Source organism: Akanthomyces muscarius (assembly GCF_028009165.1).
Source record: "Akanthomyces muscarius strain Ve6 chromosome Unknown contig_18, whole genome shotgun sequence".
Taxonomy (NCBI): Eukaryota; Fungi; Ascomycota; class Sordariomycetes; order Hypocreales; family Cordycipitaceae; genus Akanthomyces; species Akanthomyces muscarius.
The window spans coordinates 675,793-703,290 of NW_026611618.1; the positions used below are offsets into that span (position 1 = coordinate 675,793).

At 55.4% G+C, this 27,498-nt stretch overlaps 13 protein-coding genes across 13 annotated transcripts; 8 read left to right on the plus strand and 5 right to left on the minus strand.

Moving 5' to 3' along the window:
* Positions 1-212: 212 nt before the first annotated feature.
* LMH87_008678 (uncharacterized protein) lies at positions 213-2,585 on the plus strand (the record flags this gene model as incomplete). Its single annotated transcript, XM_056201888.1, has 3 exons — positions 213-2,032; positions 2,094-2,122; positions 2,176-2,585. 3 exons carry the CDS (start codon positions 213-215, stop codon positions 2,583-2,585), a joined length of 2,259 nt encoding a protein of 752 aa, XP_056056506.1.
* Positions 2,586-2,860: 275 nt separating this feature from the next.
* On the minus strand, positions 2,861-4,414 carry LMH87_008679 (uncharacterized protein; the record flags this gene model as incomplete). Its single annotated transcript, XM_056201889.1, has 1 exon — positions 2,861-4,414. The coding sequence occupies one exon, from the start codon at positions 4,412-4,414 to the stop codon at positions 2,861-2,863; it is 1,554 nt and encodes a 517-aa protein (XP_056056507.1).
* A 781-nt stretch (positions 4,415-5,195) lies between these two features.
* Positions 5,196-7,279, plus strand: LMH87_008680 (uncharacterized protein; the record flags this gene model as incomplete). The annotated part of the gene is made up of 2 exons (XM_056201890.1): positions 5,196-5,514; positions 5,583-7,279. 2 exons carry the CDS (start codon positions 5,196-5,198, stop codon positions 7,277-7,279), a joined length of 2,016 nt encoding a protein of 671 aa, XP_056056508.1.
* Positions 7,280-8,002: 723 nt separating this feature from the next.
* On the plus strand, positions 8,003-10,051 carry LMH87_008681 (uncharacterized protein; the record flags this gene model as incomplete). Its single annotated transcript, XM_056201891.1, has 2 exons — positions 8,003-8,641; positions 8,693-10,051. 2 exons carry the CDS (start codon positions 8,003-8,005, stop codon positions 10,049-10,051), a joined length of 1,998 nt encoding a protein of 665 aa, XP_056056509.1.
* Positions 10,052-10,984: 933 nt separating this feature from the next.
* LMH87_008682 (uncharacterized protein) lies at positions 10,985-11,953 on the plus strand (the record flags this gene model as incomplete). Its single annotated transcript, XM_056201893.1, has 2 exons — positions 10,985-11,051; positions 11,133-11,953. 2 exons carry the CDS (start codon positions 10,985-10,987, stop codon positions 11,951-11,953), a joined length of 888 nt encoding a protein of 295 aa, XP_056056510.1.
* A 243-nt stretch (positions 11,954-12,196) lies between these two features.
* Positions 12,197-12,633, minus strand: LMH87_008683 (uncharacterized protein; the record flags this gene model as incomplete). The annotated part of the gene is made up of 2 exons (XM_056201894.1): positions 12,197-12,390; positions 12,465-12,633. 2 exons carry the CDS (start codon positions 12,631-12,633, stop codon positions 12,197-12,199), a joined length of 363 nt encoding a protein of 120 aa, XP_056056511.1.
* A 249-nt stretch (positions 12,634-12,882) lies between these two features.
* LMH87_008684 (uncharacterized protein) lies at positions 12,883-13,781 on the plus strand (the record flags this gene model as incomplete). Its single annotated transcript, XM_056201895.1, has 2 exons — positions 12,883-13,087; positions 13,177-13,781. The coding sequence occupies 2 exons, from the start codon at positions 12,883-12,885 to the stop codon at positions 13,779-13,781; spliced, it is 810 nt and encodes a 269-aa protein (XP_056056512.1).
* A 618-nt stretch (positions 13,782-14,399) lies between these two features.
* On the plus strand, positions 14,400-16,885 carry LMH87_008685 (uncharacterized protein; the record flags this gene model as incomplete). Its single annotated transcript, XM_056201896.1, has 5 exons — positions 14,400-14,688; positions 14,780-15,094; positions 15,149-15,178; positions 15,242-16,525; positions 16,578-16,885. 5 exons carry the CDS (start codon positions 14,400-14,402, stop codon positions 16,883-16,885), a joined length of 2,226 nt encoding a protein of 741 aa, XP_056056513.1.
* Positions 16,886-17,294: 409 nt separating this feature from the next.
* On the minus strand, positions 17,295-18,080 carry LMH87_008686 (uncharacterized protein; the record flags this gene model as incomplete). Its single annotated transcript, XM_056201897.1, has 1 exon — positions 17,295-18,080. The coding sequence occupies one exon, from the start codon at positions 18,078-18,080 to the stop codon at positions 17,295-17,297; it is 786 nt and encodes a 261-aa protein (XP_056056514.1).
* A 1,386-nt stretch (positions 18,081-19,466) lies between these two features.
* On the plus strand, positions 19,467-23,802 carry LMH87_008687 (uncharacterized protein; the record flags this gene model as incomplete). Its single annotated transcript, XM_056201898.1, has 7 exons — positions 19,467-21,638; positions 21,695-21,715; positions 21,822-21,848; positions 21,897-21,956; positions 22,007-22,457; positions 22,508-22,749; positions 22,804-23,802. The coding sequence occupies 7 exons, from the start codon at positions 19,467-19,469 to the stop codon at positions 23,800-23,802; spliced, it is 3,972 nt and encodes a 1,323-aa protein (XP_056056515.1).
* A 104-nt stretch (positions 23,803-23,906) lies between these two features.
* On the minus strand, positions 23,907-25,403 carry LMH87_008688 (uncharacterized protein; the record flags this gene model as incomplete). The annotated part of the gene is made up of 5 exons (XM_056201899.1): positions 23,907-24,232; positions 24,310-24,371; positions 24,426-24,487; positions 24,545-24,574; positions 24,630-25,403. The coding sequence occupies 5 exons, from the start codon at positions 25,401-25,403 to the stop codon at positions 23,907-23,909; spliced, it is 1,254 nt and encodes a 417-aa protein (XP_056056516.1).
* Positions 25,404-26,352: 949 nt separating this feature from the next.
* LMH87_008689 (uncharacterized protein) lies at positions 26,353-26,857 on the plus strand (the record flags this gene model as incomplete). Its single annotated transcript, XM_056201900.1, has 3 exons — positions 26,353-26,599; positions 26,664-26,746; positions 26,813-26,857. The coding sequence occupies 3 exons, from the start codon at positions 26,353-26,355 to the stop codon at positions 26,855-26,857; spliced, it is 375 nt and encodes a 124-aa protein (XP_056056517.1).
* Positions 26,858-26,931: 74 nt separating this feature from the next.
* Positions 26,932-27,497, minus strand: LMH87_008690 (uncharacterized protein; the record flags this gene model as incomplete). The annotated part of the gene is made up of 3 exons (XM_056201901.1): positions 26,932-26,991; positions 27,278-27,353; positions 27,418-27,497. The coding sequence occupies 3 exons, from the start codon at positions 27,495-27,497 to the stop codon at positions 26,932-26,934; spliced, it is 216 nt and encodes a 71-aa protein (XP_056056518.1).
* Position 27,498: the final 1 nt, after the last annotated feature.

Here is a 27,498-nt window from a genome sequence, read left to right on the forward strand (position 1 = left end):
CTCGATACTACGTTCTATCCTCTTTGAACTGACACCAGTTACTATTCGCGTTGACTCTCATCTCGGGATAGTTGCCTCGTTCTAGCGTCGCCTCTTCCACCAGCCCCGCTGCATGGCCGCCCAGGAGTCAGCCTCGCCAAAGCCACAATATTGAGGACTTTGTCTATTTCATTCTTGGCCCTCACATCGTGGAAAACTCGCAACCTGTGGCAATGGATCCCCTCAGCGCCATTGGCTTGGCGTCCGCCATTGTGCAGTTTGTCCAGTTTGGCTTCCAGATCGCCGACCGCCTGGAGGACCTGACCTCGAAGCACCCGGGGCAGGTTCCCAAGGCGCTCCAGGGCATATCGATGCACCTGCCGCTGCTGGCAAACTCGCTGTCCAAGATAAAGTCCGACTCCCGCATTGGCGCCTTTGACTTTGACACGAAGTGCATCCTCAAGGGTATCGTGTCGGGCTGCCTCGCCCAGGTCCAGGAAGTCGAGGCCATGCTGGAGGAGATTGCCTGCACGCCGGGCGACTCGCTGCGCGCCAAGCTGAAAAAGGTCATGACGAGCATGAAGTACGAGGAGAAACTGTCCCGCATCGAGCGGACCCTTAACACGTACATTTCGGTCCTCATTCTGCACCACGTTGTTGATTCCGCAGATGCGCCCAAGGACCTGCTGGAGGAGACATATTTCGACGTGCGCGAGAAGCTTACCAACGACTATGTAGAGCGAAAGGCTCTTATTGAACAGCTTGACACTCATTTTTATGATGCTTCTCGCTCACAAGTCACGTCGCCGACCGTTTTATTGCTCTCGGGCAAAAAGGGCTGTGGCAAGACGCAGCTTGCCCTTGGGTACTGTCGGGCGGCCCACGAGCTACAGCAGTTTCGCACGGTCTTTTGGCTGGACGCCTCCACGCTCGAGAACCTGAATCTAGGATTTGAGCGCATGTACGCCACTGTGAATCAAAGCATACAAGGCTCTCGCGCAGACAAAGTCAACTTCATGCGCAATTTTCTGGAAGAGCTTTGGCACCCTTGGCTACTGATCCTCGACAACTACGATTCTGGGCTTCTTTATAACAATATCATGGACTTTTTACCAAGTCGGGGATCTGGAGCGATATTGTTGATCTCTGAGGAAAAAGAAAACGGGCTTGGGAAAGTGCTTCAGGTACCAAAATACTTGGGCCGCCATGAGCAGGACCGGGTCAACTCGCTGCTGCAAGCCGCTATCCAGAAAAAAAATTTCTCAGCCATCAAGGAGGCTGTTGAGCAGGGAGCCGACGTCAATACCAAAATCTGGGATCAATGGCCTTGCATTCACCGCCTTGCGCTGTTTGGCATGGAAGACGCCTTAAGATACCTCGTGGACCATGGCGCCGATCTGCAAATTGACGCTCAAGTCGCTCCGGCGTTGCACTGGGCTGCTACCGATGGCAGCGAAGGCGTGACTCGGCTCCTACTGGACTATGAGGACAAAGGACTCGCATTCTACTCGCAAGCAGTACATCAAGCGGCTTTCACTGCGGCTGTAGAAAATGGTCACATGGAGGCTGCACGAATGCTGTTGCAGAGACGTAATATCAATATTCATGCGCCAAACAGATACCAGGAAACAGCACTAGAGAGTGCAGCAGGCAAAGGCAAGGTTGATATGATAAAGTTCCTGATCAATGAAGGCGCCCTCTGCGACAATAAAGCGCCGGGCGAAAACGCTTTGATTAAGGCGACAGCGTGTGGTCACTTAGAAACGGTGAAGCTTCTGTGCCTGGAGGGAAAGATCAACGTCAATGCTTGTCGCGAGTCTGGGGAGGCTGCGCTGATACTGGCAGCTGACTCAGACTACAATGAAACGACGTTTCAGTTAGCTGAGTTTCTGCTGGAGCAGGGCGCACGTCCAGACCCCGTCGGAAACCAAGACGGCCTGCTTCACCGGGCTTGCGTCCGGGGTGAGATAGACTTTGTGAAGCTGCTTTTGAAGCACAAGGCGGACCCGACAATTGACGGTGCTGGATATTGTCCATTACAATACGCGCTGAAGTACGACAACCCTGAAATTATCGATATACTGCTGAGAACTGAAATATCTGACGCGGTAAAGCGCACGACCTGGCTTGAGTCTGCGTTGTTGTTTGCGGCCAGGATAGGCAAGCGTAGCGCCGTCATGCAGCTGCTCGAGCAAGGCGCCAATATCGATGCCCAGCTGAAAGAGGGCAGCCCCATTGGCGCAACCAGCCTGCTGCTTGCTATCATAAATGACCACGTGCATACGGCGCAATTTCTTGTGCGTCGTAAAGCGCGACAGGATGTGGCCGACGAAAAAGGCCGGCTGCCTCTACCGTCGGCGGCCGCAGGCGGTCATCACTTGCTCGTGCGGGATCTAATTCGTGCTGGTGGCGATGCAAACATGACGAGTGGGGAGAACCAAGATACTGTTCTTATGATTGCCGTGGCAGCCAAGCATGAAAAAGTCGTCGAGGTGCTCTTGAAGAATGGGGCAGATGCAGAGCTGGCGAACAAGTTTGGAGAGATTGCACTTGATATTGCGGAAGAGAAGAATTGCGAGGATATTATCAAGCTGCTAGATCAATAGACCATAAAAAAGAAATTAATACATAAAGGCGTCATCGAAAAGACTTGTAATAGCCACAATAGTAGTAGCAGCAACAGAACCAATTGCAGCAGTAGTGGTAATAATATGTAACTGGTAATAATAGTCTCGAGAGTAATGGTGGCAACAAAGCGATAGTGACAACACAGACAATAGATATTACGATTGCCCACAATTTTAGATTAATGTCTGCTCATTTTATATTAAAAAGGACCTACAAATGCTAGTTTACAAAAAAGGCTACCAGGTCGTGCCCATTATCTAGAGCCGAGACCTATTCGGCGCTTCAGGAAATATTGCTCAATATTTGTTGAGTCGGCTTTGCCATCGATAAGGGCAATATACGTATCTGGTCTTAACAGATACGCGGCATTCTTCACAAGACCTGCTGATCCATACTCGGCCGCCCATTCAAATACCGTCAGCCGCAGGTCATTGGCTTTGCACCAAGCAGCCAATTGCTCACTGGCAGTTCCGTAGACATGAAGCTGCCATTCAATATGAGCAAGAGACCCATGGTTGTCTTGTCCGTCAATTTTAACCCAGGGGAGACGCTGGCCGGCCTTGACAGTACCGGAGGGTGCACTAGCGCCGGCCAGCGTCGTGTCCGTATAGTCGATGATGAACTGGGACAGGCCGTGGAATGCGCGACGACGAACGGCGCGGAGGCGAAATAGGACAGGCATTATGTAGGATATAACCATCGAGCGGATGAAGCCAGCAAACCATCCGCGCCTTGTCATAAAGGTAAAGGCCTGATCGGTGGTGGCTACTAGTTTTCTGGCGAATCGAATACGCTCTTCTTCGTATGTATCCAGCAAGCTGTCCTGCGCTTGGTTGTTGACGACGGCGGCGATTTTCCAGGCCAGGTTGATGGCGTCGCCGATGCCCGTGTTCAAGCCCTGCCCGCCCGCCGGGCTGTGAATGTGCGCCGCGTCGCCGAGCAGAAAGGCGCGGCCCTTGCGGAAGTGGTCGGCTACTCTGTGGTGCGCGCGGTAGGTGGTGAACCAGTTGACTTTGATGTCGCCAAGCTGCATCTCTTCGACGGCGCGACCGCGCACATCGTCAAAGGTCAGATCGCGCGGCGTGGAAGCAGGACTCGGGTTGCTGGTGGGCGACACGACGCCGATGAAGCGCGCGCAACCCTTTTGCGCGAGGGGGAAAATGCCCAGAAAGTCGTGCGTGTCGAGGCAGAGGTGCAGCTCCCCGTCCATGGCCGGACCGGTGGCTTCAATGTCGGCCACGTAAAATAGCTGCTCGTACGTGTCGCCGGGGAAGCCCAAATCAATAGCGCGGCGGACGACGGAGTGTGCGCCATCGCATCCGGCGATATATTTTGCTTCGCAATTTTCTGTCGGCCCGTCCGACTTTTGTAGAACGGCCATGACAGAGCCCGCTTCCGTGTCCTCGACAAAGCTCTCGAGACCAGTCCCGCGCTCCACGGTGACACCGAGCGATTCGAGGTGGTCGATGAGAAGCCTCTCGTGCTCGTTTTGCGGGAAAACCGCGACAAAAGGGTAGGCCGTCAGCCCGACAGCCACATCGGAGAAACGAAGCCGGGCGCGATGCGAACCGCCGACCCACAGGTTTGGGCCGGTGAGCTGGGCTGAGCGGGCGGCGATGGTCTCGCCGAGGCCGATTTGTGAGTAGAGTTCGAGGGTGCGTGCCTGGACAGCCAGGGCACGCGTCGTTGTAGCGAGCGTGGTGGCTTTGTCGATGATGCGCACTGGGACGCCGAGTTTCGTGAGCCAAATGGCCAGCGCGAGACCGGTCGGGCCCGCGCCGACAATGAGGACATCGGTAGTTGACATGGTTTTGTGTCCGTGTGAAAAGGCTGCTGGGGGTGAGTAGCTAAAAGCACGATAGTAGATTGAATTGATTGTGAGAGCAAGCAAACGATTTAGTTTGCAGGGCTAATGGTAGTACTTATAGCGTCATGGTCTGTCTCTTGGCGTCGGTGGTCGGTGGCCGACCTGCTGGCGTCTCCGCGGAGCAGGGCGAACCTCCGGAGCGGACCGATCGGCCGGGCGTTGTCAACTGGCAGGGCACGAGCGAGAACCTTTTTTTAACCTTTTTTTATTCTTAAATCATTACTGCAGGCCGGGCATATGAAAAAGCCGAAAACACAATCATTGCCGTCGTCTTTCATCATTGTATTGTACCAGTTTATTTGGGCTTTTTTACCTTTCCAGTATCCCATAACTAGTTATGCAGTTCGACAGCTTTAGCACCACTAAAACACACTGTAACGGTTCCCTTAGCCCAAGTTAAGCTCCGTGGACGATCATTCGGAGGAAGTCGCGCCGTGAGTCAACGAGAATTTTGTACTCCCCATGTAAGCGAAAATGACTCTTAATTCCTGTTTCACACGAGTCCATGGTTTCAGACTCTATCGTACTATGCTGCAAGTGTCATACAAGCTTGCGCCTGATCTCGCGAATTCTTTGACCGCGAAGTGCCGCCATGCTAACTAACGAGGCTTAGGCAGAGCGCCAACGTTCGGCTGACAAGGCGTAATCGCCCGCATAAGCTGCTAAAACCCCCACGGTGACACTGCACATTCGTCGCGATTCGCCTGCACACCAGTATCCGATGGACAGAAATCCTCATGATCCCGAGGTGTGCACGTGCTGCTGCGGCCTGTCCGCTGAAGAGGCAGAGGAACTTGCCACCCTGGACCAGACCGAAATGACATTGAGCTTGCCACGGAAGATCGGGGATATTCGTGATGCAGCACGCCTGTGTGCCATTTGCGCTGTTTTGTCGAAAGTGCTGTCATTTTTCAGCGGGCGGCACGATGGCCACGAGCACGCAAAAGTCTTACTACTATTGCCTGTAGGCCCTGGCAACGTACAAATTGCCTTTCGCGCCCGTGGTGTACCTTCAGTCGCACAGCTGTACTCTTCAGATAGTAAGTCAAGGTGGCGAGGTTTGGGGAAACAAGCATTTGCGCCACGTGAGATGTTAATTCGCTTTCAGAGTTGTTTGGGTCTTGGCAGCGCGTACTTCCACTGCCCGACACTTGTACAAACCAGCTTTCGCCACAAGGCAAAGGCTTCATAAATACGTGCTTGCAGACATGTCTACAGAGCCATCCGCTGTGCAGACAAGAAGCGGCAACTTCGAGCAAAAAGCCTCCGCAGAGGCTCATACATGTCGGACGCGATGGTGACCAAATACTGCGTCTCATTGATACCGCTGGTGTAAGCCCTGGCGCGTATGCCGCACTGAGCTATAGCTGGGGAGGGGCAGTCAAGACGAAAGCTACTCGGGCAAGTATTGCCGGGATGAAAGAGCATATCAGGCTTGAAGATTTGCAAGAAACGATTGTTGACGCAGTTGTGCTGACTCGAGAGCTCGGCATTGAATACCTCTGGGTTGATGCGTTATGCATTGTCCAGGATTCCAAGGAGGATTGGGAACAGGAGTCTACTAAAATGGCATCATTGTATGCCAATGCAATCATCACCATCGCTTCTGTCTCGACCGAGTCTGCGGCAGTCCCATTTTTGCGCCACGAAAATAGTGCCGAGGCAGCCAAGCATCAGCGACGAGTACTTACTCACACGGTGCACACCGACAACGGGCCGGCTGTCATCAAAGCCAGGCTTGTCGAGCAGTCCGGTATTCACTGGCGATGGCAAAACGACTCCGACGAACGGTCCCCGAAAGAGCCGTGGGCCAAGCGAGGATGGACACTGCAGGAGCAGGTATTGTCTAGCCGGCTACTTATGCTCTCATCTACCGAGATGCAATGGGTCTGCAAGCAAGCCGAAACATGCGAGTGCCTATCCACGCTCAACCGTCGGCGCCAGTTCGGCCGTATACCACTGGCGCAGCTCGCTGACATCGGCGAGACCTTTCACTTCTGGCACAAACTCGTGGAAAACTACAGCAACCGGAGTCTGTCGCAATGCAGTGACAGGTTGCCGGCTATTTCAGGTATCGCGGAAGTTGTCCAGCAAAAGACGAATTCGCGCTACATCGCCGGCCTCTGGGAAGACAACATTGATTTGGACCTGCTATGGCACAAGACGGGTGATTTGGACACTGCTGAGGGAAGCGACCCGCAAGCCCCGTCCTTTTCGTGGGCGTCTGTCGACGGCGAGGTAGATTACTACTGCTTTCGCAACGGCAAGGAGCCGTATCGAAAATCAACGACCGTGCTGTCGATCGAAGCTTGCCCTAGCGTCCAAGCACCGCTGGGTAGAGTAACCGGCGGCAGGCTCACCCTGCGCGGGCCTTTGGCTCCGGGCCGCATCGCGCGATACTCAGAGGGCGGATGGGCTGCCATCGACCTTGGCAATCGTAGATTCGAATTCATACCTGACTCGCATCTCGGCTGCATCACCACGGCTAACGGCGACCAAGTGGAGGGAGTTGCGTGTCGTAGGCACCGTTACGGACAGGCAGGGGTCGAGCCGCTAGCGACACCGGGCCGACATGTCAGAACGGTACGCGTGCTGTCACCCGGGATGAGGTGCTGGGTCCTGAGACTTGGCGAATTTGCGCCGCGGCATCAGAAGAGCGCAGACTGGGGCGCCGAGCTCATGGTTCTGGGCATGTCTGTTTCTCAGCCAGGACGCTATCAACGTCTGGGGATGGTGTCAGATGTAGTTCGTGGGATGAATGGTATATTTGGACAGTCAACCGTGGCAACTATCACACTTGTCTAAAGAAAATAGTCCAAAATCTGCAATATCGTCCCTGTGTGTGTGTTTCCAACGAAAAGGGACCATGTCTGCAATCTTTGTGTGAGGATGTGCCAACCGAGCATTAAACCAAGGGGCCATAGCACAGCCTCGCGTGAGATAGGAAAGGATCAATATGGCGTGAGTGGCTAGTTAGTAGCGACGATGTTGGTAATACCTGCTCCCCGTCAGGCATCCGCGTTTAATATCGGCAATTGACAGGTTGTGCAATAGCCAGTTGCACACGCCACTTCTGGTTATTGATAAAGCCGGCCGGCAGTTACATACCCCAGTCCTGTCAGGCAGGCTATGGCGGAGACTTCTAGATCCAGGTCCTCGCGTCAGCCTTGCGAGATCAGCGGCCGGCCTTAATCGGCGCGGCCGACAGCTTAGCGCCGGCTATGTGCGTCGCGACCGCACGTTGTCGCCGACGTTGCGAATTCGCACCACCCATCTTTTTATCATTCTGATTCTTCCTCTCTGCCGAATGGATCTCGCATCTGCAAAGCCTCATCTAGATTAAGATATTTGGATTTCTGACCAATCAAGCGTCGCAGTGAGCGTCTAACTATCCGCCCGACTCTGCGCTGAACATTTACAGTGCGTGTCGGGGTGGCGAACGGGCGATTCAACCGGCAATACGTTACATACAAAGAGAAACTCACTGTTTACACTGGACAAGTGTAAATCGAATTCGCCCTGTCAAATATGCCGCCGACTCGAGAGGTCAAGACTTGTGAACGCTGTCGTGGCTTCAAGCGCCGCTGCGATCTAGTCAAACCATCTTGCACACGATGTGCACAGGCAGGAGTGCGCTGCAGTTTCGACATTCACAAAACTGCCAATTTGAATGCTTTATACCACGCATCAGGGCCTGATTCTACCTTGCGAGATGTGGCGGCGGACCATATGCCCCGTGCCGCTGCTGACCCCAGCAGCGCCAACGGCTCTACAGATCCGAGCCAGTCATCCACGGTGGATGAAAAGGGATTTGACAAGCTGCATTTGGGAGTCACAGACGATGAGGAAACAACGCAAAGGATACCCGGTAGCATTGAGGCAGTTGGCGGCCGCGTCATTCGCAAGCGCAAGCGCAACTGCTTAAGCTGCTTACGATGCCACAGGCTCAAGGTCAAGTGCGACAAGGAGTTGCCTTGTGGGCGCTGCAAGTCAAGCGGCAATGGAAGGGAGTGTTACTACAGCTACAACAAGGGCCGCAATGAAGGCAAATTTCCATGCCCGACAGCGCCAACAGGCACAAACGAGGATGAGAGCACCCTCTTGGCACCGTGGCAGGTCCAGCACAAAGTGCGTGGATCTAGTCACTGGCGTGATCTAATGGCCAAGGTATGTTGTAATATTTCAAGTGTATCTAATAACTAACACTACCGTACATAGATCATGTCACTCGGTGGAAAAGATACACAGCCACTAGTAAAAGCTCTACAGTCGATTGCGACGAATGCATGCCTAGCCAATTTCACCTTGCCTGGGAACTTCCCATTTGGCACTCCCGGAACCGCAAAATACTACCCTCGCGATGCGGTTGTTCGTCTTGTTGAGAGTGAGCGCCACAACATACAAGGCTTCGTCGACATGTACTTTACAATGTTCGACTGCGTCAACCCAATCGTGGACGAGTCTATTTTCTCCGCAGAGCTGGATCTGTACTGGAAAGAACCGTATACGACGAATGTCTGCTGGATGGCCCAGTTTTTAATGGTGATTGGACTAGGTCGGTTTGGTATGGACGAGGAGAACCCGGCCCTGGCCATTGAGTTCATGACGGCCGCGGAAGCATGTCTCATGCAGACGACATTCATGTTTCGGCCGAATCTTCTGACTCTCAAGACGTTATGTTTGGCCTTTGTGGCGAAGCAAGTGTGCAACGCGACCTGCTGGGCCTCGGACTCGGCTTGGTCCTCCATGGGGCTGCTCATACGGACAGCGCACATCTACGGCCTGCCGGAAGATCGCATCGATGTCGACGATGGTGCAACAAAGGCAGAAAAAGAAGCTCGTCGAAAACTGTGGCTGACCATCCTGTACTTGGATGTCAAGGGGGCCATTGCCACCGGCATGACACCGCTGACCAAGGCCGACGAGCTGGGCAGCTACTTTGCGCAGATGCCGGAATGGGGGTCGTCCAACCCCCTCCAGAGCGTGCTTCACCAGGCGCTGCCGACCGTCTTCACCGTGGTCGGACACCTCAACTCCAAAAAAGAGCACATTTCGTTCCCCGACGTGCTGCGGTACAACGCGCGCCTGCGGGAGCTCATGGGCTACGCGGCGCGCGTGTGCCAGAACCCGATCCAGAAGATGACGATGGACATTTTCCTGCGGCGGTGCCTGATGGTGCTGCAGCGGCCGTACGCGCTGCATGCCGACGGGCCGTCGCTGTTTGCCGAGTCGTACTGGTCGTCGCTCGAGTGCGCGCTCGCGCTGCTGATGCACTACCGCGACCTCTGGTGCAACGACATGGGCCTGCGGCTGCACCTCGTGGGCCGGGCATTTGTGCTCGACTTCTTCTCGGCGACGCTGACGACGTACGTGCACCTGCTGCGGCCGGATGCGCCGCTGACTTCGGCGTCGACGACGAGCGGCGCCGCGATCCCGCCGAGGCAGATTATCCTGGACACGCTGCGGAGCTGCGTCGAGATCTGGGAGAGCGAGCGGGAGAGCAGCGTGTGTTATAAGACGGGGTACGACTTGCTGCAGGGTATACTTGACTTGTTGCCGACATCGATGGATTGCTGAGGATGTCCGATAGAGCCGGCAAGTCTAAAGCGAAAGGCAGACAAGCTATATTGTAGCTGTACTCTGCTGGTTTCGTTGTTGGTTTCCAGAAACCGTTTACTCGTTCATGTATAGTAAGCTATAGTCTACTTAGCGGGTATGTTCGAGGACTGGAATGCCGGCCACAAAAGATCACACCACGCTCGCAACGCAGTAGAGGCATATAATCTCAAACTGCTGTGTGGCTAGAACATGTCTCTTCATTGTTCTTTGCCTACTCTCTTGGTTATTTTCCCCATTTGCCATGACTGCTGACGAGCGCCTTTTTCTCACCGCCTGATTGAGTCATGCTCAAGCGGCATGCAAAATGAAGAATCTCCGTTATATATCATGCTATCATTGACACCTTATTTCTTATGTTGTTGGCAGCTGATGAAGGTGCGGAAAGATGCGGGCACGTGGTGGTGCGATTGTGAGAGGCGCAAGGAGGTTACCGGTTCACCATGGCGCTTGTCAAAAGGTACTTCCATTTTGCCTGCAGCCCACTAGCTACCACAGGTACCTCACCCCACCGTTGCGCCGCCCGCGTGCCTTGTGCGTCATCACTTGGTCGCATGGACTCGGGGTTGGCAGCCTTACACCCATTCCGTCATATGCGCCTTGCACTGTCATAGAGTACTGCATCACCCGATTCGCCCAAGACAATCAGCTACTGCAACCTCACGCTCTATTCTGTTCGCCTGGTGTTGCCGCCATTTGCCAGACTGACAGCGTCACCCCGCCATTGGGAAACCGTTTCAAACCCCGCTCAAACAGCCCAAAAACAAAACAGCCCAACTTCCTTCCTGCACCTCACGCTGCCGACTTCCTCGAGACTCGCCTCGTGAGCACCTATACACACATTTATACACCCGGACTATAAGTCTTGTGCGCCTCTGCAGACTCTCATAAAACATGGCTTCCGCCGTCGACGACTCCCCCGTTCATTCGCCGCCCGGGCCAGATGCGCCGCGGCCCAAAGGTAAGAACCGCAGAGAGCTTGGCCGGACAACGGTACAGACCGTGTCTGAAGATTTCGATGCTAACCCAAATCCATCTATAGGTATTCTTAAACACTCTGGCGCGCACAAGTCGCCACCAACCGATGCGACCGCCTCCAGACCCGTCAACCGCCAGCGTTCCATGAGCAAGGAAATCACCCTCGAGAATACAAGCTTCAACGCCGGCCACCGACGCTCGTCGTCGGCCGCACGCATCAGCGCTTCCCGTCGCCAGTCGGCCACTAACGAGTCGGCCGAGCCCTCGCAGCGCCTTAAGTGGGACGAGGTCAACCTGTACCTGACGGAGCAGGAGCGCACCTCGACGATGAAGATTGACGAGCCCAAGACGCCCTACGTGAAGCAATATGATCCTGCCGAAGACCCGTCCGACGACGAGTACGGATGGGGCGAGCCCGGAGCCCAACGCGCCGACGCCGAGGCTCCCGTGGATGGTGCTCATCGTGGCGCTAAAGCTCCACGCGCGCGCGCTGAGGATGACATTCCGGGCCTTTCGCTGGGCGAGCCGGAAGAGGAGATCCCAGAGGCGCAGGGACAGGCGGCGCGCGCGGCGGCAGGAGCAGATGCGCACGATGCTGACGATGCCGCTGCGGCGCATGCGGCCTCGCCCAGAGCCCCGTCGGAGAAGAGCGTGCATTTGGACGAGGACAACGTCGCTGCCGTTGAAGACGCGCTGGTGGGCGCCTCCCCCGAAGAAGTCGAGAAGCACCACAAGTTTGAGGAGCTTCGCAAGAGACATTACGAGATGCGTGATGTGGCGTCGCTACTGGGCAACCCGGAGATGCTCCCCGACGACGAAGACGACGACGAAGAAGAAGAAAAGGTGGTCCCTCCCGTCCCACGGATTCCCAACGGTCTTTCGTAGCCCTCGATGAAGTGGTTTTCTTTGAGTTCAATATGCATCTCGGCGTTTGCTTGTTTAGGACTTGGCTTCTTCATGCTGTGTTATTGATACGGACAGATAGTCAAATTTGGCATTTTTGTTCCCTTGACTCGCTGCACATGAGATTTTTGTGTGCTTTCATGAACAAGGAATGATATATTAAAACCTTCTATCAATTTTGCGCCCCCAGTGATATGTATACAGTATGTGCTTCACCAAATCTCTTTACAACAAGCCTTTACGTGCCAGCTCAATCTTTCGCGCGGCCTCGCCGTCCTTGAAACCACCTCTCGACGCGCAGAGACGTTTTCCCTCGCCAAATTCGAATTTATCCTCATGCTGATCCCAGATGCAGGGGCAGTGGTGTGGAAAATGGACGCACGCGAGCGAATCGGGACACAGGTACTTGTCGCAGACGGCTGATATCGTATTAGCCAAGCATTCACGGTTGCCATATTCCACAATGGGGTTTGAGTGCTGCTGGAGAACTTACAGCCTTCGTAGCGCGCGTGATAATGTGAAGCGTCGCTCGGATTATTCTGTTGCTGTTGCTGGTGGTGGTGGCCGTGGTGCTGCTCCTGCTGGCCGAACATTTGGTCAAAGAAACCAAACTGGGCGCTCGCCAGCGAAAATAGAGACAACAAGGCCACTAATAAACGCATGTCGAATGGATTGCGCACTAAGACAATTTTTTTGTTCTGGTGCAGAGAATAACTGTACGACGGCTAGAACGTAAAAGAGAGCATGCCGTCACCGGGCTAGCTGGCCACTTTCGCAATTGCTTATCGATAATTGTCGGCCGCATGACTAAGCCAACCCAGCACCAAATTTGAAGCATCGCCCGTTCAGTCGAGCTTCAATTCGCAAAAGCCCCCATAAAAGCATCCTCGACAGCATCAGCCCGCGACGCCATGGCAATGCGGTTCCTCTCGGCCCAAAGGCCGTCGCTGATAGCGGCCTCGACTCTATCAAGGCTCGCTGGCCTAACCTTACAGCCACAATTCATTGGCGCCGCCATTCAGGGTCAAAGATACGCCTCCGTCAAGGCGCAAGGAGCGTACAAGAAAAAGAGCAAACGTGGCATTCCCAAGAAGCTAGGAGCCAAGCGAACTGGAGGTGCGCATATTTCAATCATTTTATAGTGCCATTGAGGCATTTGTGGCATCTCACGACCCCTACAGACGGAGAAACTGACCCCCCGACAGACCAGTTCGTCATCCCCGGCAACATCCTCTACAAGCAACGCGGAACGCACTGGTGGCCCGGCGAGAACTGCAACATGGGCCGCGACCACACCATCCACTCCACCGCGACCGGCTACGTCAAATACTACCGCGACCCGGCCCGGCACCCCGACCGCAAGTACATTGGCGTCGTCTTCGACAAGGCCGACACGCTGCCGTATCCCGCGCACGCCGAGCGCAAGCGCCGCCTCAACATGACGGCGCACCCGATCCGCGAGGCGCCCGCCGCGCCGGCGCTGTCGGCGTCGGGCATCCCCTTTGAGGTGACGCGCGTGCAGGCCGGCGAGCCGGACCGCCTGCTCAAGCTGCGCGACGACTACAGCTACCGCGAGGACAACTGGCGCATCGGCCGCCTGGTGCAGACGACGGGGCTCAAGCTGAAGAAGTTCCGCACGCGCAAGCAGTGGCTCCGCAACAGGCGCTGGCGCCGCGAGAAGGAGATTGCGGGCCAGAAGAGGGCAGAGACGAAGCGCGCCGCGCAGGGCGGCGACGATGGCTTCAAGACGGCCAAGAAGGTCGTGAGCAAGAAGGCGGCCAAGAAGGCCAAGGCCAAGGCGAAGAAATAGAGGCATGTGTAAAAAGTAGCATGGCCCTGAATCAGGGCGCATAATCCTGTATATTATCATATGATTTCATTTTCTGTATGAACACTTGCGATATTCAAATTCACTACACTCTTGTAATGTGACATTGTTGACGGCTCGGCCGCGCCACTTGATTTGTATAACTGCCGGACAAAGAGTTCCGCTTTGTCTGCTATCGAGTTGAATTCATGCCGATTTTTGTCATTCTCATTAACGATGCTGGGCGTGGCCGAGTCTCTGGTGGTGGATCTCTACTTTGCCGACAGTGCTCCAGCGTGCTGGGGCACTCCTGACCCTGGCCGTCTTCACGCGACGCGCTTGCTCGGCTTTCTGTCACCAGCACAAGTCGCATACAGCTTCACGGCTCATTTGACTTCACCCAGGCTCGTACTCTCATTCGTTCAAGTATATAGTGAATTCGTCTGCGCAGTCGATATCGCGACTCCGTGGTGCTGTCGGTAGTTCCCACGCTGCAGCTGGCGACTTGAAACCCTCCAGAATCGGCCCTCTCACCCTGCACCTGCCCATCATCGGCATGCCTAGATGACGACGCAACGGCCAGCTTAATCCCGTTTTCCATTGCACATCCATCAGGCAATCATGTCCTCACCGCGGCCTGACGGCCAACGGGCCGCTGGTCACGTCCCAGTGCCCCATGTTCCTAGGGTGGTCAGCCAGGTACCACTGCCTCCGTACGCGCAGCCTACCCAGACACAGGACGGCACAGGCGGCAAGCTCATGTCGCTGAACTCGACCATCATGGCGGCACAGCGCGAATGGGAGGAGAAGAACCAGGCTGGCGGCGCATCGAGCGGCGAAAGTACCTACTCCGAGTCTGCTGCGTCAACCGCATCGGACGAGCAGTCCAGCCCTGGGTCAGTAGAAGAAGGTGCGTAGCCTCATGCGTCTATGGGATGCCAAGTATAAATTTCGAGCATCAGACGTACTCTTCCTTCGCCGGTATTCTAACACAAGGCCAGTCTTACCCTCCATGGGTTCCTCGAGAGGGCCTGCAGCAGGCAAAAAGCGTAGTCTTGTCAGCGTTAACCTAGGAACCTCATCACGGCCTGCCAAACGGCGTGCCAGGTCGCCTATTTTGATGGCATTAAAAAGACCGCCTGGGTCGTCCCTGTCTTCCTCGCGAGCGGGCCAATCCAGAGCACCTAGCCACGCGCAACGAAATACCCAGAACGGTACAAACTACTCAGCGCCCGGTGAGAACGAGTGGCTGCAGTTTAATTCGTGGGATGCCATCGACTATCGTGCTGATGGAATTGCCTATCACTTTTATTACGGTATGCATGCAGTTGTGAGGATGGGAATTTTTCAACTAACAAGGGGTCGTGCAGTTGGTAATTATAGAATAAAGACCATGAACGGTGCGATCGTTCCGACCAATTATCGGTTAGATAAATTAGCTCCCAACCCCTTTGTCTGTCCAGATAGAGGGTGCAGCAAGGCTTTCGCGAGCGCAAAGGCCTTGGGGGGGCATTTCTCTTCGGGTCATAAAGGCAACGCGTACAATGACAACTGCGACGGCACACTCTCCAAGGTCGGCTTCTACGACAAAATTGTTGGAGAAAAGTGGCAGGCCATCGTGGTATCGCGGGTCAGCGTGACTGGAAGTGAAGAGGAGAATCCCCATGTCTCAACTCCGGGCCCGTTCACAACGGCACATGTCGCTATGACAACTCCGGATCCCTTTACATACGTTACTGGGTTCCTTTCACGCCATGTCGACTTTACCAAGTTTCTGAACACGGCGTACATTCGAGAGCTCTGCGAACTACCGAAGCGCCGCCAGTTACCTGCATCGTGGATCAAGTTCCACAGAAACAAGGGCTTGAGCGAAAGGATGTTTGCCCTTGCAGTTGCTTATGTCACAGGAAGAGAAGTGTTTGGCATGGACGTGTGCCTCGAGGGATTACATGAAGACGGCAGCAGGCTTTCGCGCCATTCTGTTGCTGTGCCCTTTGAACTCTCAGCCGCACAAAAGAGACTGTACTTTCCAGAAGACAGCTGTATTGGGTGCTACTACTACACCGAGTTCCACGGCAAGGAGTCTATCCGCTGCTCCTGGCTGGCTCAGGCGACAAAGATTGAGCTCCACCGTTACGAGAAACGTGTTGACGGGCTCTCAGACTCGGACGAGGACGATGGCGACTTTGCGTACCACGGAACAGAAGATCGCGTGGCAAAAGAACGGCAATGGGCCAGAGGTGTGGATTCCGCCATAAAGCTTGGCAAGGCGGCTCGTTTCCAAATGCCGTCGCTGAACCCTTTATCGCGCGCGTCTCAGCCCCCGTCCCAAGAACAAGCCCCATTACGGGACTCGGGGCGTGCATCGGGCAGCGGCAGTCCAAACGTCGCTTCGGTGCATCAGCGGCCGGCAGAGCGCCCATCATCTACGTTTGTCTACGACCAAGTCCGCACACGAAATGAGACAGCGACAACACCGACACATGATAGCCGACCTCGACGGGAATCAGCGGTGTCAAAGCCGAAACAACACCAGACTCTCGCCTCCACGCGTACGTCTAGGTCTGCAACGGCATTGCACATGCCGGTATCTTCAATCTCCCCGGAGCCGCCGTCCCAGACTAGTCCTCCCATTCAAATTCCCTCTACCCAGGCCAGCCACCCAGTTCAAGCCCCTCCGGCCCAACTTCAGATGGAGAGCTGGGAAGTTGCGCCAGGTCGAATGGTTGACGCGACACACGGAGAAAGTATGTGCATCCCATCCCATATCTTTGAATATCACTAACGACTGCACAACAGACATTGGGTACTCGAATGCCTATTTGAACGGACGTGAGCCGGTCGAGGTCTCTCAAGACGTTGCTTTCAACGTGATTACGATTAAGCCGGGCGACAAGGCGAGGTGGGAAGCGCACGAATCGCAGCTACGGACCTGCTCTGTGGCGTCGGGCAAAATCGAGATCAAGATCGGGACCAACAAGTTTGGCATGGGGCCGAACAGCGTGTTCATCATCCGGCCTGGCGAGACGTGTGTGGTAACTAACAAGCTGTACGTTGACGCCACAGTTCACTGCACGACAGTAAAGAATTACTCGCTTTTGTCTTGATAATTATATTGCTGTTATTTTGGTCGTCATATTCGCCATCGTCATTCCAGGCCACGGGCTTCTTTCTTATTATTACTTTGTCCTTTGTTTTTTTGTTTTTTAGGTGCGTGTCGTCTGGGTTGCTTGGGAGCACGAATATGGAATTATCTGGGACAAATTGTAATATGCGGGTGGCAACATGACAAGAGCTTGAAACTTGTAAACCTTTAACGTTTGTCTTTTCGTGCATGGAATATATCTAATCTGTCGGTTGTGGCGACAAAATTTATGGCTACCGGCGGAACGAGGTCCGGTGGGAGCGGACAATCTGGTGCTTCTCTCGTAGACCGTACGTTCAATGATGGAAAGGGAGTGCTATTGTGGCAATTTTTTTCCTGTTTCATAGCTACCAGCTGGCTATTATAAGCCATCAACACAGCTTTGCAGCAACAATTCCAAGAACGGACACCGCGCCGGCTATCGCAGCCCATCTGACCAGTCCCCTCGTGATTTGCTTCGTCGCAAACTCCTCGATGGCCTTGCCGTCGTTGATCTGCGGAAACGGCACACCCACGGGCACGGGCAGGTCCAGCGCCTTGCACAACGGCTCCCACCCGTCCCTGACGTCGAAGAAGACGAGCCGCTCGGCGGGCACAGTCTCCTTTAACCACTGCATGTGGCGCTCCCACGACTGGCGTGTCGGCGGTTCGGTCTCGCCGTACGCGCAGTACCAGGCGTCGCGCAGGCCGTTGATGTAGTCGACGAAATAGCGCATGGACGGCACCGGAAGCAGCACGACGCGCAGGAACCACTTGGTCGAGGCGCTGGCCACGCCCGCCATGCTCTTCTCCCACGACGCGGCGTCGCGGACGGTGCAGATGACCACGGCGTCTGGGTACAGCTGCATCAGCTCCGGCACCAGGCCGCAGCCGGGCGAGTCCGTGACGGCCGCGTAGCCCAGCGTGCGCTCCCGCAGCAGACGGAGGATGCTCTGCTGCGCGCCCTCGTCCTTGGCCGGCCACTGCGAGAGCAGGCTGATCCAGCCCCTGATCTCCGCCTCCGGGCCCAGCGTGACCTGGGTGCCGCCGTGGTAGACGGGGCCGCCGAGGAGTATCTCCAGGGCGCGTGTAAAGGACGCGGTGCCGGTCCGGGGGAGGCCGGCGCCGATGACGCGGAGTTTTGTGCCGTTCCTGGGCGCCGAGTAGCGCTGGCCCATGCTGGTGACGGTGAGTCTTGACGAGGGGAGAGGTGCGCAATCCTGAAGCGATTTGCAATACTCGGCAAATGATTTTGCTGGCTTGGAAATGACGGTTCACGCACCAAGTGGGAACGAACCTGTCGTCCACGTACTATTCTACTCTACTCCGGAACTTGCCCAATTCGCCAAACCCCCGGTCGATTGACTCTGTACCAAAGCCAAGGACGGGATCGGCGATCCACGCATTCTTCTGTCAGTGGCCGCTGATGCGGTCGCCTTTCCCAAAACTCACCATCGCAGTACTGGATTATGATACTTTACTTCTCTTTACTTTTCTCCAATTTGTTGTACTATATATTACCATTTGTTCTTTTATATATCACGTGAATACCAGAAAGCATAGTTCTTTGATTAAATACAGTTGAAAGCAAATAGTAAACTGCCCTTAGCTCCATCACAGGGAATCGAAAAGTATCGCGCTCCCCTCCCGCCACCACGTAATGAATGAGGAGAGAAAACTTTGCTATGTAAAAGCAGATAAGTTAATGTAGCGCTCACTAAATAAACGAAAGAGAAAATCCCTATGATGCGCAAAGAATAGCGGTCGACAGAGCCTGACCGGTGTACCGTGTAGGATAGCCTATAGTGTTGAGCTTCAGGAGAGAAAGGCCCTGTACGCGAGATGAACACGTTATTTCGGAGCACAATTTAAGTGACCGCATGTATTAGAAAGTTAATAGGGGCCTAGTAACGTACGCGCCTTTTATACGATGAATGATATAGCGTCCCTAGATTCTTGCTCTATTTTAAGTCTTTCGGCAGCTGCACACCACTGCCGATGTGGCGTCTGCAGCTAACAGCGTCGCGTTGAGGGGATGCAACCATGTGGACAAGTCACGGACGCCTTGGTCGTGATGCCACCAACGCCGACACAGACTCCTAGTGCAACCCGTCAAGAGAGTTGCGCAGTATGGTTCCAAACACGGAATATGGGACGTACGTCACGGGAAATCCGAAGCTCGACCGAAATGACGTCTTCTTTATTTAATTCGTCCTGTCGCTATTTTTCCGTCGCGGCGGACTTCGGCGTCCATAGTGCAGGGTAGCTTTCGATCTAGGCAGAACTGCGACCGTGACTGGCTTTATCTGGGGGCAGCCGAAGGCCATGAGACAGACTGACCAGCTGACTTTCTTTCGGGAACAGGCGAACAATGAGCCCGAGAGGCGTCAGGGATTGATAAAATGCCGGGGCGCACGATCTGTCTCTTGAATATCCTAGCTACATCGTTTTGCACTTTTTTTCTTCAGTATTTTTGTTGCCTGTTGTTCTTGTACACAGACACACACACGATCGCCGTCTAAGCCACTTACACGAACAAGGCACGAAGCAACAACTCAACCTAGATGGCCTCGAACCGGCCACTAGGAAAATCCACAATGCCGCAGAGCAGCGATTCCCCCAACTCCGCCTCCGCAAAGGGCTCTCTCGCCAGTCCCGCCAATGTCATGACGCCGCAGCGCTTGGCTCGTGAACCCAGCGGTCTGCCCGAGCAGCAGCAGTTACAGCCTCGCGAATCCGTCTCGGACGAGAAAGATAGCTACGAAAAGCCAGAAAATATTGAGGTTGAGAAGCTGGATGATTTTATTTTGCCTTTGCAGAAACCCGTAAACGACCAAGACGGCGAACGGTTTCTGCTCGACCCGGCCGGCGACCTCACCTACGACATCACCACCGTCGACGTCGTGACAGTGCCTTGCCCTGGCGGCGACCGACTCCGCACATGGAACCGCGAGGGCTTACTAGGTCGCTACTTTGGCGCCCCGTCGATGCGCGATGCCGAAGTCCACGGCAGCAGTAACAGCGAACGGCCCTCTACGTCCTGGGTGCGCCAGGGCCTCCGGCGCGAGGCCAACAAGGCGCGCATCCTCCTCTACGCGCACCCGCCGCTCGTCGAGGGCACGACCCTCAACCGCCTCGCCGAGGAGCTCCTGCAGGCGCTGCACAAGCTACGCACGCAAGAGGGCGGGCCGCAGCGGCCGCTCCTTATCCTCGGCCACAGCGTCGGCGGGCTCGTCGCCAAGATGGCGCTGGTGCGCGCGAGCCGCGACCCCAAGTACGAAGACATGCTCGACGCGTGCTACGGCGTCGCCTTCTTCGGCACGCCGCACCAGGGGTCCAGCTACTTTGCGATGCGCTCGCTCGCGGGGAGCGTGCAGCGCCTGCTGCAGCTCGCGGCGCCGCTGCCCGAGACGCTCACGACGGATCTACGGGTCGGGAACGCGCTGCTGGCGCACGTCGACGAGGACTTTAAAGAGATTGCGAACGATATGCGAGTTTGGACGTTTTACGAGACGATTGACTCGCGTCTCTCTGGGCGCGGTGCTGGTGGTGTGACACGCACGGCGACCGGGACGGACGGCAAGGGCGAGGGCGACAATGTGTACTTTACGGCGCCGCTGACGTCGATCAAGTCGGCGATTCTGGGCATGCGCCAGGAGAGAATCTTTCCGCTGCAGAGCGACCACGCAAACGTGGCGTCGTTTGGCCGGCACAATGTCCCGACCATGCGGCTCTTCCTGCGACAGGTCGCTGAGCAGGTCGAGCACGCGGATGCCAATATTGCCAGCAGCGAGGGGGAGCAGGGCACGGCGCACTGGAAGATGCCGAATCTGGAGCAGAAAGTCAACGTCGAGATTCACGGCTTCTTTGATGATTTTATCGGGGGGACTGGCATTACGGCGGTGCGGGCGTGGTCCACGAGGCTTCCGCTTCGCGAGTTCATCAGCAAGGGCCCCGACGAGTGTCTGAATGAGAGGCTGAACGAGGTCGATGGCTCGCCGGGCCAGGGGCAGTTTTTGAAGACACGCGGCAGAACATCGCTGGCGCAAGTGGACCGCAGCGTCGAACACTCCCCTTCGCCGTCGAGAGCTATCATATCCGTACCTCCTGTCATGACCGTCAAAGACGCCTTGGGAATCGACAGCAAAATAACTGGCCCTGTGGGAGTTATCACGCCAGGGTCGCCGGTCATACACGCCCTCAGCAGTGTTCCCGCCGTCCCGCCGGCCTCGTCACCACAGTCCGCACCCATCGGCCCCATCACCTCGCCACCATTTTGCGCACCCTCGCCGCCGACGCGACATGCCGCCTCCGTCGTGCAGCAAAACGCCTCGCCACTTCTCCGGGCACAGATTGAGCAGGATCTCGTCATCGACCGCCTCTCGCCGCCGCTGCGCGGCCGCAGAGCCAGCACGACGCCCGCTCTGTTGTCGCTAAGCCGATCTGTGAGTCTGGGCAGCGACGGCGGCGCGTCACGGTGCAGGTATCGCGACTTCCCGCCGTTTTCGGTCAGGAGTCGGAGCGCGGGGGGCGATGAGGACATATTCAGTGGCGAGGATGACGACTTGGAGCCGTCGCCTGCGTTGCCGGAGAACATCTTTGGTGAGCGGGTGGTGTTTGGGAGTGGTGGGCATCGGCATGAAGATGTGAATGCCGGTGTTTTTCTGAAGCCAGATGCTCATGCAAAGAAGTTTACCTGGATTCATCTGCCGTATAATAACCCCGCATGGGTCAAGGTATGTAAAGAAGGCTAAAAAATTGTTGACGAACGGCTGACTGACACAAATATTAGAGCATCTTGCAAACTCTTCAGGTCTGTTCGGGAAAAAACTTGTCACACTTGTACGGCCCGGATTTCTGGGCGACAAAACATACAAGAGGACGACACTCGCAACATTACGCGTACTTTGCGAAACCAGGCTGCTACTTTACAGCGCCAAGAGCTTGTAAGTTCGTACTCGTCAGTGCTGGAGCATTTACTAATCGTAAATCAGTGTCACCACTCAGTACCTCAGCTGTTAGTCCCACCATGTCACCGTTTACCGGCGACGAGGGCAAGTACACCTGTCTCTTCTTTCCGTACCTCCACTTTGACACCTACAAGCGCCTCCTCCGGCGCCGCAACCTAATTCTACAGCGCTTGAACCAGGGTCGCTCGCGCCCGGTGCCCAACAACGTCGCCAAGATGGACTCGCTCGAGATGCAGGTCATCTGGGAGTATCTGGGCAACGACCCGCCCATCAACTGCCGCCGCACGCTGGACCAGTTTGGGTATCCGTCGCTTCGCGATACCCGGTCGCGCGACGACGATCAGATGCTGTACAAGCTGACAAAGGAGCGCTTCGGCCTGCATGGGCATCGGCAGCAGCTTCATTCGCAGGGATCGAGTACCAGAGATGGGTCCAATAGAAGTGGCAACGAGGGTGGGAATGTCGGGTGGAAGGAGAGACTGACACGTCTGAGGGGGCAAAATGAAGATCAAACTGGGGAAGAGGACGTTTTGAATGGCAATGTCTTGATGGTAGATCAGCTGTGGCTGTGGGCCATTAATACAAGTAAGAAATGCCTGATGAAAGGATATTGACCATGGTGCTAACTGTTGCAGAAACCGTCGTTACTTTCTTCCCAAAGCGCGAGGGCGATCCTATCGAGGGGCCGCTGTTCCAGCAAGCCGACCTACGAGACAGCATCTTCAACGAAGTCAATGTCGACTTGACTCGACAGTGTGAGAATGCACTTGATCTGGCCGCACTATCCGTGCTGCACGCCGTTACCGTTCTTTTAGATCGGTCGTCGCATCCCGACCTCGAAATCTTTCGCATCTTTGAGGAAGCCATCAGCGTCTTGGTAAGAAACATGTACCAGTAACATTCTGCGACCATCTTACTAATGACTCGATAGACTGAGAAGCTGACAAGCTCGTTGAAGGAATTTCGCACAGAGGGCGTTCGCGACAAGACCTTTGACTTTGAGCCGGTCGAGAACCGTCTGCGCTTCATCCGCGCCCGCCATAAAGAAGAGGGCCGTCGCGCAGAACGCGAGAACCGCGACAACACCTCTGCACTGCTGGAGCTGCGCGATATCGAAGACGAGCTGGTGACGTTGCTGCACTTGTTTGAGCGTCAGAGCCGGGTAATCTCCTCCATGCATGCCATTTACGCCCGCGCCGAGCTGCGCGAGCACACCGTCAACGGCCGTCTCTTCCTCGCCGAGGCGCTGAAAAAGGTGACGGAATACATCCAGCAGGCCGAGGAGATGATTCGCCGGGTGCGCGACACGCGCGACGACTACGACAAGCTGCTGCAGATGGTCCAGCGCCAGGCGCAAGTCGACGAGGTGCGTCTGAGCAGGTTGCACGCCGACGTGGCGGGCGCGCAGAACCGCAGCGTCATGATCTTTACCGTCTTCACCGTCATCTTCCTGCCGCTGACTTTTTTCACGGGTCTCTTTGGCATGAACACGCAGGAATGGGGCGGCGACAACAACCTCTCCCTCAAGACGATTGGCACGATTGCGCTGCCCGCCAGCGTGCTGCTCATCGTGGTGTCGCTGGTCGTGGCCTGGAGTACCACGGTCCGCAAGCTGTTCAACTACGTGATTCGGGGGTTCCGACGCCTGCAAGAGTACTCTTACGTCTTTGTATGGGATCCGTGCCTGCGTGTGCTGCACGAGTTAGTCGGGTACGTGTCGTGGCGGCGCAGCGAGGCAGACAACGAGGGCGAGGCGGATGGGAGCAGGGCGAGCGGTGGTGGGAATGGTGCGCTTCGGCAGGAAGCGAGTGATTTCTGGCAGAGACACAGGCTGGAGCGCGATAGGGCGTATAGGATCCCGGAGGTGAACAAGAGAGGGGTGCGAAAGGGCTGGTCGGTAAGGGCAAAGAAAGACAACAAGGCCAAGTAGGGAAGCATTGCTAGTGCTGCATTTAGCAAGTCACAAATGTAGCATAATGATTTATGGAATGAGACACCACCATGCTATTGAAAGTAGATGGCAATGTACCATCTTTATCGTCGTTGTTGCTCTTCGGCGGCCCCTGACATCATTTCATTGCTGACGCCGTCGCGTTCGTCGGCGAGAAGTCGCGCGGCCTCGGCCCCGGCTACGGGCAGCCTGAGCCTGCTGCCATCCTCGCGGTCGACATGCGTGGGCAAAATGCCAGCCTGCAGAAGCACACCGGCTTGGTCCCACCATATGTGCTCGTGGTAGAGGCGGTCGCCACGGACATTGACAACTGCAACCATGGGCACGGAGAGCTTTGCGTTGGTGGGCGGCACGTTGGGAAGAAGCCACGGTATGCGAGTAGTGTGTGTGCAGGTAAATATGAACTCGTCTGCGATAAGTTAGCCGTTGCTCGCGTAGCTGCTTCGAAAGATACAGGAAGCCGGTCATGGGTTGGTGAAGACTTGCCTACTACGCGGTCTGGTCCTACGGTGCGAGATATGGGATTCAGCACCACGTCTGGAGGATTGCTAGGGCGGCTTTAGCTGCTGACACACGGACTGTTTCGCGGATTGGCAACGTACCAGAAGATGAAGTGATCTCGGTAAAAGGACGTGAGCTTCTCGCGTCCCATGCCTCCAGTCATCTGCGTTCATATTAGTCACAAAAGCTTGTTGAGGGAAGGCACTGGCAGTCATCTCACAGTGGGCACATGGTTGACATATGGTTCGGCCTGTCTTGTATTAGTGAAGCTGCTTTTTGATCTTTGCAAAGCTGCCGGCACTCACAACCATGGTCGCCATAGTCTGGGCAACACTGCGCTTCTCAAACTCCCAGTAGGTATGCTCCTCCCAGATCGCTTCTAGATCGAAATGCGGGCCGCCGAGGTGCTTTCTCAGAAACACCAAGCTCCTCGTATGCGCAATCGCCGCGGCGGCGGCATTGTACGTGCCGACACGAGGATCAAAGAAAAAGTCTTCAACGTTGGGATACGTCGCGACAGTCACGCTAGGCTTTACAGATACCGCGGCAGGCGAGTCTTTTTCTGCCGCCATGTGGATGTAGAGCGGCGTCTCGGAATGATGCGGCGGCTTCGACACGGATCCGTACCCAAGCGCGCAGACAACACCGCGGCGCCTCAGCTCCGGCAGCAGACCGCTGATGATCTCGGCGCCGTCTACAGTATAAATCACGAACCCGAGCCCGTCTTTGCCCGTGACCGAGTTGTGCGCCTTGAGCGCCGCAGCCGCGGCAATGAGCTCATCCGTAAAGTCGCCATTTTCCGCCCCGCGGGGGAGCGTGACGGCTGCGACCGCAAAGCCTTCCTCGGCCCATTTCTGGACAGGCTCCGGATCCAGCGACAGCGAGTCGGTCGCCTTGACAGCGTCCGTGAGGACGTCGATGGCGTGCTGGACGATGATGAGGCCGGGGCCGGTGCCGCGGCGAGAGAGGGGCGGCTGGAGGATGGTGTGCCGCGAGACACGGACCCTTGCGGCTGATGGGAGGGCCGGTGCGCTGCACTCGTCGGGGGATTCGGGATTGTACCTTGTCGGTGGAGGCATTATTGGAAGATGCAGAGAGGGTTGTGGAGAGGAGAGGCTCGGTGCATGACGTTGATACGCCGAGGCATCTAGCCAAGGCGGGGGGCCTTGGGGGCCGGCGATCTGGCATCTTGCTCATGCAAGGTTGGTTGGACATGACAAGCTGCTCTGATTAGTCTGACAGAGATGCGGCCAGTCGACTTTTACATTATTTCGAAACATGCTTACTCTGTGATCGTATAGTTTTTCTTATTTCTTGTTCCTGCTGTGGGGGTTTCAGCTACCACCACTGCTCTTAGGCGTGTCGCCCGTGCTATGTACGTTGCCACCACCGCCACTCTATGAACGCCAGAAAATTCGTTGCCGTGGAGGCTTGATTTAGCTAAATAGGTAGAAATGCGTCTGCTATTATCGATTCCAATACGCGTTAGGATGGCTGGGCTCTAGAGGGAGTTGACTTCATGTGAGCTAGCTCCATAGCAGACTGTGAAGGTGGTATGAATTAACAATTGTGCGGGTTCGCGTCGCCCATCCATTCTTCATCGGGGGAAACCCTGGACCCTGCTTGCTTGCTTATGATAAGCATTGAGACAGAACAATGCTGCTAACTTGCAACACAGAGCGAGACAGCGAGTCTTGACGATACTAGCCCCAACGCGCCATCCGAGACAAGAAGGGAGCGTGCAGCGCTGCATCTGCCAGCTGAAAGTAAGCACACGGCTGTGTTGAAATGTTAGAGGTGAAACTAACGCTGTGGTGGCATCTGAGACCGTGATTAAGTAACCACTTTCTGTCTCGGTGGTAGCATTATTGTAGCGAGACACGACTCAGCAAGAAATGTCACAGTGAGACTCAATTAGAGCATAGACACAGAAAAAGGGTTTATAAAAGCGACCACATTTCCTGTCTCGTAGTAAAGAGGTAATCCAAGTCACTTCGATACCTGCAGGACCTATTCACAGCCAGCATCATGAGATTCATCGTTATTGCTACGCTCCTGGCTGTCGCCGCCGCCTCTCCCCTCGCCTCTGGACCACCCCCTGGCTACGGAGGAGAAGATGGCCACGAAGGAGACGATGGCTATGGAGGCGGCGATGGTGGCTATGGGGGACAACGCGGGGGTTATCAACCCTGCAGCAAGGCAGGATTCTTCGGCAACGCTGCGACATGTTGCTCGTTTGACATTATCGGTGCCGCGTCGCTTGGTTGCAAGCCGCGTACGTTCAGCCCAATTACCAACTCGATCAGCGTTTCTGTCCGAGCTAACACCGATGCAATTAGCCGCGAGAAACCCCCGAAGCCCGGAAGAATTTAAAGCCCTCTGCGGAAAGAAAAAGCCGAAATGCTGCTTTGTAGACGCCACGGTGAGCTGCCCATTTAGTTCTGAAGGCCGTAACCATTTCGCAGAGTGCTAACAGAACATTTCTTAGGGTGGTATTGTGAACGCTATTTGCCCGACTCCGGTTGGGTTTTAAAATATGGCTCGAAAGGTGCATCGAGAAGGCATGTCCGCGGAAACCAGGATGTGGTGGAATACAATTCCAGACTGTTACAAGAGGACAGTTCCTGAGTTGCGCAATGCAGTATCGCGGTGGCTTGGGTCGCGGCCCTGATAGGTATGGCAAGTGCTGTCCATGTCGGGCTCACTTTGTGTTGAAGATTGAAAGGAATGAAAAAAAAAAAAAGGTGCAAACTCGGCAACTTTCAAGGGGTTTACTCTTAATACGATTCATCTTCATCCCAATTGCTCTCTGTCCGTGCCGCTCCTCCGCGAGCTTGTCCTCGGCGACTAGAAGAGTGGTAATGCGTCGTGAATGAAAGAGCTGGCGCGGTTTTGATGTGCTCGAATATGTACGATGCCCATGTGACCATCTTTTGAGCCAATATTGCAGTACTCTAAAAAGGAAGAAGAGTAAAAAAAAGTGTTTCAACCGGTTCTGAGCTGGCGGCGCAAAAGGGATCGAAGCAGTTCTGTAGTCGCACGGGGCCGTCAATGACTCGCTGTTTAAGGACGGGCTCCTTGGGCCGGCGATACCTCAGGACGCTGAGAACGATGACACGACGTAGTTCAAGAGGCAGGCTAAGAATGCCGGTGGGTTCTCCTGCTGTTTTCATT